Source organism: Varanus komodoensis, unplaced genomic scaffold, assembly GCF_004798865.1.
Source record: "Varanus komodoensis strain SLA01 unplaced genomic scaffold, ASM479886v1 scaffold14_1, whole genome shotgun sequence".
Classification (NCBI taxonomy): Eukaryota; Metazoa; Chordata; class Lepidosauria; order Squamata; family Varanidae; genus Varanus; species Varanus komodoensis.
Genome location: NW_025335438.1, coordinates 16,724,389 through 16,735,462, shown reverse-complemented (window position 1 = coordinate 16,735,462; position 11,074 = coordinate 16,724,389). Strand labels below are relative to the sequence as shown.

Sequence of the window (11,074 nt, the reverse complement as noted above, 5' to 3'; positions counted from 1 at the left end):
CTTTTGTCTATTTGCCCCAGTACCCATTTCCTACGGAGGTTCCTTTTTCGTCTAATCCCTCTAACCACCTCCTTTCGCATCCATGGCGGCACTCTCCTCCGCCTCCCCACCTTACTGACTAGAGGTATCGTCAAGGCTTGTGCCTCCAAAACCTCCCTTTGGAGTGCTATCCACCCCTCCTCAACTCGCTTACCTTCCAGTAACCTATCCCAGGAGACTATCCCCAGTCTGGCCTTCAGTTGGCCAAAGTTGGCCCTCTTGAAGTCCCGCTCGCACGTCCCCAGTCCCCTGATCTCAAAGCAAAGGATGGAGTGATCACTTGCATCCAGAGCTCCCCTGATCTGTACTTCATCTATCAGCTCCTCCCTATTGGTCAAGACCAAGTCAAGGATGTTTCCCTCCCTCGTCGCCTCTTGGACCCTCTGTGTGAAAAACCCTCCCTCTATAGCTTCTAGGAAGCGATGTGACCCGGCTGTCACCGCCGAATGAGTCTCCCAACTAATATCCAGGAGATTGAAATCTCCCATAATTACTGTGTCTCTTCCCCGAGATATCCTTAGAATCTGGCCTGTCAGGACATCATCCAGGGTCTCAAGTTTAACATACCCCCACTGTCAGGTCTCTTTCCCTGTTAAAACCCCTAAGTTTCACCCAGACTGCCTCTACCAAATCCCCACCTGTGCTGCATTCTATCTCACTGCATCCTATCCCTTCCCTGACATATAAAGCCACGCCCCCACCCCTCTTTCCCTTCCTGTCCTTTCTAAAAAGGTGATACCCTTCTGTGTTCACATTCCAGACTTGCCTTTAATCCCACCAAGTTTCTGTGATTCCCACCAGGTCATACCCTCCTATTCCCAAGAGAGCTTCAAGCTCTTCCTGCTTATTACCCATGCTCCTAGCATTGGTGTACATGCACCTCAACTCCTTCCCACCGCTTCCTTTCCTTGGAGTTCCCAGCCTCCTCCTTCCTCCCATCCTCCCTGATACCTGGCCCCTCTCTGTAGGAGTCCTGTCAGTCCCTGCAGTACCTCTAAAACCCTGCTCCCAGAGCCCTGATCCTCCCCCCACACTTGTCCAGTGCAGACACGTTACTGGGGGGCCTGAACCCCCCTCCCCCCAGTTTAAAGTCTTCTGGATGAAGCTCGCTAGAGCATCTCCAAAGGACCTTTTCCCCATCCTCGTGAGGTGTAACCCGTCCCTTGCCAGAAGTTCATTGGCAAAAAAATGAGTGCCGTGGTCGAGGAACCCGAAGTGTTCCTTCTGGCACCACACCCTAAGCCAGTCGTTCACCTCAGCGGTCCTCCTGTCCCTTCCTGGCCCAAATCCCCGGACAGGTAAGATTGACGTGAAGGCCACTTGGGCCTTCAGCTCCCTGAGTTTCTTCCCCAAGGCCTCAATGTCCCTGGTGATCCCGACTACACCCTGCCTGGCCACATCATTTGTGCCCACATGGATCACCAGGAGTGGCTGGTGACCCCGGAGCGAACAAGACGCTCCACTCTGTCCTTCACATGCCAGATGCGTGCGCCCGGCAGGCAGCAAACCTCCCTTGTCTCCAGGCTGGGGCAGCACACAGCCGCCTCAGTGCCTCTCAGCAGGGAGTCCCCAACAAAAATCACCCACCACTGTGCCTTCCCGGTGCTGGTGGGCAGCCGTGCCCTGGTCCTCGCCTCTCCTGCAGTCGCCCCCTTGCCTCTTGTCGTCCCAGGCTGGGGGTCCTGCTGGTCCCCCGAGGCCTCATCATCCCCAGCCTCCCCAAGTGGAGAGAACCTGTTTCCCAGCTCCAGATTGGTGCCAGGAGAAGGAGGCGGCTGCTCTTGCCTCCTCCTCCTGTGGGTGACATACCTCCATATCTCCGCAGCTGCTTCTCCCGTGGCCTCTCCCTCAACCCTCTGTCCAGAGGGGGGCTGCTCCTGGGGGGCCTGGAGAGCTGTCTCGGCCCTCAGGCACCTCACCTCCTCTTCTAGCAGGGTCACCATCTTGCACCGAGGGCAAGTGTATCCCTGCCTCTCCTGGGGGAGAAGGGCAAACAAGGCCATCTCCTGGTCTGCCATCGGTATCCCTTCTGAGTCCTTACCTTGGTCCCCTGCCTTGTTTGTCCTGCAGTTCCTCTCACTTGCCCAGTTTTCCCAGACAAAAACCCACTTGCACACACACACACAAGGATAAAATAAACTTAAATTGGAAAAAAAACAAAGCAAAGCACAGCACAAACAAACAAACAAACAAACCTCTGCGTCCCAGGGAAGGGAGTCCCCAGACAGCCCGGGCCGCAGTTAAGGGCTGCAGACAAGGGACGATGCCAAGGGGCCAAAGCCAAAAGGGCTTGCAGTGGCTGAGCTCGGCCTTATCAGTCCCTCAGACACACAAGTTTACAAAAATACACCAATACATGTTTGTTGCATAAGTATTTACTCTTCTGAGTCAATACTTTGTGGAAGCCCTTTTGGCAGGAATTATAGCTGTTAAGGTTCTTGAATAGGTTTGTATCACCTTTGCACATCTGGATCTTGTATGGCTTGCCCATTCCTTATGGCAAAACTTCTCCAGTGCTGGCAAGTTGGATGGGAATAATTGGTGAACAGCAACTTTCATGTCTTGACACAGATTCTCAAGTGAATTAAGGCCTGGGATTTCACTGGGACATTCAAAGTAGAGTGAATGTATGTGTGGATGGAACTCACCAACTTACCTAGAGATGCTGAGGTTCGAACCTGGAACTTCTGCATGAACTGCATATACTCCCCCACTGCTGTCCACAAGAACATAAATGTACCAGTGACCAATGATAGGTGATGTAGGTACTGAGAGTGCCAATCATGTTAGTAGAATGCTTGGTAACAGGTGCTCTGTGTGCTGTCTACATGCTATATGCTCTTGTATCAAATATAGTATTATATAAAGTACTACATACTGAAATATTGTTTGGACTTGTTTAATTGATTGACATTAGAATTCAAGAAGAGCCATGCTGAGTTAGACCAAGGTCTATCTAGTCCATCGTCTTAACAGTCATCAATCCACTGTACTTGGAAAATTCACAATTACAAGTGGTATGCCAACATCTTGGTTGGGTTCTCCAGCTATGGGTATACATAGGCATGCATCTTCTGATCCAGGGAGTAACATACAGCCATCAGAACTAGCAGGCATTGATAGCCTTCTCTGCCTTGAATATTTCTAATCCCTTTATAAAGCTATTCAAACTGAAGACTATAATTACAACATGTAGAAGCAAGTTTGCTAGTTTAACAATGTGCTATGTATAGAAGTGTTCCTTTTATTTGCTCCTAAATCTTCTATCCATTAGGATCATGGGATAACCCTAGCTTCTGGTGCAAGTGGGAGTAAAATATCTCCTTAGCAACATTCTCCTAACCTTCTAGTTTCATATATCTCTATCAATTGTAGCCTTACTTGCCTTGTTTCTAAAATAAATAGTTGCAGATGTTGCAACCATTCCTAATACAGCAATTGCTCCATCCCTCTGGTCATTTTAATTATTACTGTTATTAAACATATTAGTAGACCATCTTTAGAGCAGGAAACTGCTCAAAGCACTTTTACAACAATTAAAGATGGCTACAATTTAATAATAAAACCAACCGAAGCGAAAAAAGAACCTGAAAAAGAACAACAAAAAATACACAACTAAATCAGGGGAAGGTGATAGTAAACAACCAAGCTTTCAGGGTATTTCTAAAATCCTGCAATGTTGAGACCTGATGCACTATACACTGTATGCCAAGCATATAGATTTGTAGCACAGATTTAAAGAAAGGCAGCCTCAAAATTGACAGTTTTATTTCAGTGCCTTTCCTAATTACGCCTAAGATGGCATTTGCCATTTCACTGCAGCCACACACTGGTTAGACATTTACAGTGTGCTGTCCATCATAAACTGATACTTTAGTTGCCATCAGCTTACACATGAAATTGGGATTTTTTGACCCAATTGCTTTCACATACTATACAAATAATTATTTTAGCTATTATTTTACATTGTGTTAAATCTAATAAGATTATTCAACTGACATTCAAATTCATCAGTGTGTAAAGGGTAGAGGTGAGTTGGTTTAAAGGCTCAAGATCAGGTTGCTGCTTTGCTATGAAGTGGATTAGGAAGCTTCAGCCAATTCTTTCTTACAGGGTACCTTCAAGGATGCAAGGTAAGATCCACACACACGCATCCACGCACAAACACACACACACTAAAACTAGCAATAGGTAAAACTGTCAGGCTTGATTTTGCTCAGCTTCTCATTTTTCTAATTGTTCTCAATTCTTGACTAGATTGATCTGTTAAAGTATGCATGAAAAGCCACCTGTATTTTCTGCACACTTTTTCGGCATGTGAAAGCAAGATCCCCCATATTTGGAACAACCACCCTGCTGTGGCCTGCCTGTTACTGTTTTTGGCACTAGGTCAAGACAGCCCTCTATGTGGAGGCCTTTGACGATCTTGGTTATCCAGTGGCCTGAATTACTATTCTAGTAATTCTTGCTGGGTCTTTTAATGTATTTTACTGTATTTTAAAGCTAAGCTTTAGTTACGGTGAAATAAATACTAATAGTACTAAAAATACTAATAATAATTCACACACTTTTTCAAATTGCTTTTTTTCCCCATTGAAGAGCATTTGTCAGGATTTTGGCAGCTCTGGGGCTCCCTCTGATGGCCAGAACTGGAACAGTTATAATAGTAATTGCAGGATTGGGCCCATGCCCTGCTAGATCTCTGCCTCTTGAAAATGTTGAGAGATCTGGAGAAGAGCTATATAGAACTGCCAGTTTCCCTGATGCATAGGTCCCACTTGTATAACAAATCAAGTGGGAGCAGTAATGGATACCTCCCTCTGTGCACTTTAAAAAATGCATTTTATTGTGTGTGCCTTCTCAAATTCTACATTTTTTAATGAGTAGTGCATCTCAAACTTTGGAAAAACAGGGATTCTGATATTTGTGTTCTGATTTTTGTCTGGAAGATACAAATCTGGGGAGTTTGCATTGAAAAACAAATACATTTCTCACCCATCCCTAATGGTAAACTTCCTTAGATCTTTGGGACAGAAGAGAATAAAAGCATCTATTAGATACTGTATTAATCAGTACTCTTGCCATTTCATTTTCAACAATACTATGAGTGTTAGCAACATTTATCTTCAGGTGTCTTTAGCTGCTGAAATCATGTTTATTAAGAAGAGTATAATTTCATTATTGCCACTATTCAGTTTGTGTATAAAAAGAAAAGCAATAAACTTTGTACAATAAAATACCATGATTTCCAAGAATTAGACTGTTCATTAGTTATAATTCAGAGGAACATTGTAGCAATGCCAAAAGTAGCTGTAATTAAAGTCATTCATATTTCCATATCCATGTTATTTGGTTCAACAGTAGATTTTACTTCTAATGACTCATCCCTGCTTTGATATTTTAGGCATAAGCATCCAGAACACTAACACTTAGTCATTATGAGAGTTGCATACATCTGCTTTTCAGTACACAGGTCATCCAACAGAATTTGGAATTTTTCTTGTTGGTTTCTGGTATTTATTGTCTTCAATCTTCTTTGACCGACCTCTGAACTTATCCATAAAAATGAAAACACCCAGGTATTCTCCAAGGAGAAGACATATTTTTGTAGGTGCAATACTAGAAGAAAAGAGGGCAGAACACAAACACCAAAGTTAAACTTAAGGAGACAGTTTTTTAGCTTTATTACTATTTATTATCCACTGTTTAGCATTCATGGATGCTAAACATGAATTAATCAAAGCAAATTTCAAGAATATAATGCAACAACAGGAAAATTAAATGGGACAGCATCATAGAAAAGTAAAGTCACAATCATCAAATAATCTATACAGGCTAATGAAAAGTCTACCTAAGGGCTTACATGGCCCTCTCCTACTCCATTTTATTTTTACAACAATCCTGTGAAATAGGCTATGCTGAGAGCGAGTGGCTGGCCGACACCACTCAGTGAGCTTCATGACCCAGCTGGGACTAGAAGTCCAACACTCTAACCACTAGTCCATTCTGGCTCTAACAACCCTCTGCTGCTATTTTGCTGCTGCCTATCCATCATGTCCCTTTCTTTTCTGCTGCATATGAATTAACTACACATGACATAAATGACTGGATGTTTTCACTTTTTTTTACTTATGTGAAGTCTGTTAATCCAATCCATTCTTTTGCATATACCTCTCTGGATTTTAAGAATCTCTTCACAGTCTGCATTTGGTTCTCTGAAGTCCAGCCCCAAGTGAAGTATGGCAGGACTGACTTTTAAGACAGTGGCCTCCTAGCAGTACAACAGATTCTTCCATAGATGCTTGCCTGAAATACTTAGACACTTATTTCTAGAATCAGGCAGATCCATGAGACTCCTATATGTGAGCTCTGACAACCTGCCTCTTTCTAGAAAAGAGCATTTTTGCCCATTTTGGGTTAGCTCAGATACACTGAATCACTGTCACAGAAGAAGCTTGCAAAAGGGAATGGTCAGGCCATGAAAGAATCAGCAGGCACCTATGTGTTCTGGTCCATTTGCATTGGTTGCATACTTGCTTCAGAGTCCAAATCAAGGTGCTGATTTTAACCTACAAAGGCCCACATTGTGATCACACTACTTAATGGAACAACTCTCAGCCCTAATCTACCCAGACACAATCAAGAGAGGTTCAGTTGATAAGAGGCTTCCTTGGTGGCAACAAGAAGAGCCTTATTAGTAATGGCACCACAGTTATGAAACAACCTCCCATTGAGGCTTGACCAGTGCCAATTTGAATATCTTGACAGCACCAAGTTAAGGCTGTCTTCTACCACAGGGAATTTAATAGGTTGTTAAATTAATTTAATTTAATCAGTGTACCATGGGTTGGTCCTTGAGCAATCCATTCTGTGTAGCCCGTTGGCAGAATGGCTCAGCACATCAGGTGAAAGTACCCAATGCCACAGAAGGTCATGAGTCTCCCCTCCGGATTGCATGGTAGCTGACTAATGCCACTAAGATAATATTTGAGTTTCTTCAGGCATTTTTGATCTGTTAGTTGAAAAATCTTTACAATATTCAGTACAGATCATTTTGGTCTGTTAAGCAAGCCAAGAGTCTGACCCAAAACTTCCAGCAAACAGAATTAAAATCAGTTGGGGGAATGCCATTTTATGCTGGTTTAACATTTGCAGACCAAATTATAGTTATGCAGAATTTTTACAATGCCTCAGGAACAATTAAATATCAACTTACCTATAGCGAGACCTGAAAGCGATTGTTATAGCTTGGTGGAAACATTTAACTGGAACAAAGGCTTTTCATATGGAGCATTTGTCTTGCTTAAGGCACTACTGTCTGGGATCAAAAATGACCCCTTTGTGACTAGTGCTAGGTTCATATTGATTCAGAGTAAAGATTAAGTTCATTTGCTGACCTCAGACTTTGGAAAAAACAGAAAGTGAGAAGAATGTAAAAAATCTTACCCTTTAACTACATTCAAAAAGTATAAGCTTCGTGGCAATAAGATATATAAATCATTCCGTAGAATACCAGACACAATCCTTTCAGCCACATATTCTGGCTCGAGTATAGGCAGCAAAACTGGCCACCTGGTAAGAAATATTAAAGGAGATAACATTGCATGGTCAGTCCCCCCCCCCCCCCCGCCCAGTGCTAGTTTTGATCCTAAATGAGAATCTCTTCTCTAGTAGGGAAGATGCTTCTGCATTCATACAGACCAGTGTAAATTCAGCCCAAGGCCTATAAATATGAAGACTAGATAGTTAGCACCTTTGTTCTCAATTGGGAACTGAATACTAAAAATGGAAGTTTTTACTACAGAACAGTATATAAAAGCTTTAAATACATAAATGGAAGGAAAACAGAATTTAGTACCAGAGATATAAAATGTTGATGCTCAAACGTAATATATCTTACAAAAAAGTTATTTTTTTCTTTCCTTGCTCAAAGAAAAAAGTTCAAATGATAAGTTCATTTTACAGTGTACAGTGTTCAACCAGCTATTTCTATATAAGTTTGGTAGCGATAATTCTGTTCAGCAAAACAAAATTTAATCAATGTAGCCAGAGCAGATGGGCAGGAGTTTAATCCAGTGTCCAAGCTCAATAGTTGTTTGCTTCACATCTAGCTACCCCAAGAATTGTCCTAAGGAAAAGTGGCTGAACTCTTCAACCACCTTATTTATATCCTATATCCAAGTGGCTACCCATATGTGTACATATAAAGGTGTAGCTGAAAAGTCATATGCATTTATCATCTACAGTGGAAAAATATAGTCTTTTGAGAACTTCTGGGGTATTCTGTGCAAACAATAGTGCCAAAATCTCTGAATGCTCCATTTTAAAGTATACTTATAATATATGGATTCAACTGGATTGCCACTGAAAGTCCAACTATATAAATTTCTATAAGACTAAATCTCAGTTTTGGTATAATTTATAACAACATTATTAATGTCCTCTACTATCTTACAGAAAGCTGTTGCCAAGTTGGAAAATTGGCAGAATTTTTTAGTAATTAATGTTAGTGTCCATAGACTGTCTAATAAAAGCAGATTCATAATCTATTAACTCTCTCCAAGGCCAGCAATTTGAAGTGATAAATATTGAATCACTGGTACCACATCTTCCATTTAAGTTTTCCATTAACAAGCAAGAAGATAAGTATCTCATTTTCATGTTGAGTATATATTGCTCTAAATTATCCCAGATAGCTTTAATTTAATTTATACAATGTAAAGTGGATGGAGAAGATAAATATTAATAAGTACACATTCAATTGTCTTACATTTAATCAATAAAGTAATTTTGCATGGATCTAGGTCATGAAATCTTGTAATTTCTGCATTGAGTCATGCAGTAGTTTTAGACAGGGAAGGCAATGCATGTTTGCAGTCACACGACATGACAACACATTTTGTGAATGAGCTCCATCATGTGAATTGTTTGTGAAACAACCCACCGTATGCCCAAGAGATGACTGGGATCACTGTGGGTTGTCCCTTCATTATTCTTTCTGTGAGTATTACATGGGACCCATCTTGTTTTCTCCACTGGCATCAACCACAACCCCTTTTGTGGGTGTTATGAAACTTACAAGGACATCAACCAAATAAGAATACATGTATTGGATAGCAGCAGGTGCACAGTTGTGCTTCTTTGAAAGCCTGACAACAGCAACAAATGAATGCAACGTTTACAGATATTTCTAGGGCTGAGGAAAAAAGATGGTGGATGAATAAATATGCCTCTGAAATGCTATCTGTGCATCAGTGAGGCGGCTGTCACTGGTAGTGGCACAGCAAGATTGCAAAGAGCAGCAAAGGGTTTTTGCAGTTCTTGCAGCAGCTTGCTAGCTGTTCCCTGCAAGCCATGATGGAATTGGTCTCTCAGGTTCAGATGATATGTCTCTTTTCCTGCCCATTGTGAGTCTAATAACCCTTAGAAGAAGGCACAGAAGAAGCAACATAGTCACAGTGGCTTGTTACCCTAAAATAAGCCACCCTGCAGGAAGCCGTCTAGGTTCAGATGATGCAACAACCCAGCCTGGCTAATTACCCATGGTGGGTTGTTGTGTCATGCGAACCCATTCCTTGTTGCTATACAAAGTCCTGTAAGGATCTCTTTTACCTCCATCCAAACTCCTAAATTGTCCTCCCCAGTTAAAGAGACTTACAACCAGTCCATCTTTGGAGTACAGTTTCCTCTGACACCCAAGCTTCTCTTGATGTATTACTGGCTGCTTGGATGGTACATCTGGTTATATAACTTTTAGGTTATATAACTTATTGTCTGGGTATATAACTTTCCTCTGGAAAGATCTTATAGCAGCCTCTTGGCATAAGAAAGCCACCTGCTCCCTACTCCTAATCTTCACCAGCCAATCTAATGCTATTCCACAAAGAAATAGTAGTTATTAACTTTCCGCCGCTTTCTCAGTTCTTTTTCCATCACAAACCAATTAGCAGACTTTCTCTCTTCAGTCTGCTCCTCTGACTGAACTCCTGTCTGTCACTCTCATTGGCGAACTGACATTTCCCCATCACTCTTCCACCTAGCTAGAATCTCTAGTCAAAGAGAATTGAATTTGCCTGGTCCAAGACCCTCTGACAATATTCAAATACATTGTTACTCTCCCCCTTTAGAATGGACAGGACTTTACCAGAAAGAAAGCAAGGCCTTGACCCGACTCAGATTCTCTGGAATGTCACTGGGGCCATGGAAAGTACACACTACAGAGCAAATGCAGGCATTTTTTTCACACTTAAATATGCTTGCACTGTATGTAGGGCTTCTCCATGAAAAACTGTACAGATTTTACTAAATAGGGCAACTGGATAGCTGTGCAATTCTTATTCAACCAAATATTTAAGTTGTGAGAAAAGTGGTATTATAGGAACATGCTGTCACAATGAATACGGTTCCATTAGCAGAAAGTGTTTTTAGAAGTTTCATAACTGACAGGCATTTCCTTCACAGCAATTCCCCAAAAACTGAGAGATTTTAACCCTAACATCTGAAGCCTATAGTTATGCTCATTGGAAGCTGATGCAGGACAGAGTGGGAGAAAGTACTGTTAGCCTTTCACATGGGGCTCACCAGGGGAGTTTTGTGTATGGGTAGAAAAATGACTCTAGAAACAAGTAATACTATTATTCAGAAGGATGCACAATTTTGTTCCTCGTTCATGCCAGTTTGTGCTGATGTTCTCACAGTATTTAGGTTTCTGTAAGATTATTGAACAATTGTTTCTTTCTAGAAGATATTGTCACAAATGCTTGGTTTTACAGTTCTCAAAACTGTGAATTTGCGTCTGCAGAGATCTTATGTTTCTTCTTCACAGCAAACATGTTATAAAATAAATATACAGAGTTGAGAAAAATACCTTACTCTCATTGTTCCTTTGCAAATCTGTGTACAGAAAATCAACCCCCTTACCTCAAGTGCTAAGTTTCAGAAAATTCAATGAGTGGAAGATTGTTGGAAGTGGCCTAGATCTGCACAGGAAGCGAAGTGTGAGGAAGGAGGGGCAAACAGTAACAATGCAAGTGAA

General features: G+C 41.8%; 1 protein-coding gene across 2 annotated transcripts in view; it reads right to left on the bottom strand.

The window, feature by feature from the left end:
- Nucleotides 1–5,174: 5,174 nt before the first annotated feature.
- The window catches only part of LOC123020483 (epidermal retinol dehydrogenase 2-like), a 28,033-nt gene continuing 22,133 nt past the window's right edge, over nt 5,175–11,074 (bottom strand). For both annotated transcript variants that reach the window (XM_044424282.1, XM_044424281.1), the window contains exons 6-7: nt 7,486–7,611; nt 5,175–5,658 (exon numbers count right to left, since the gene is read on the bottom strand). In XM_044424282.1, coding sequence (XP_044280217.1) covers nt 5,514–5,658; nt 7,486–7,611 — 271 coding nt within the window. In that variant the 3' untranslated portion in view covers nt 5,175–5,513. The remainder of the gene's footprint in view (nt 5,659–7,485; nt 7,612–11,074) is intronic.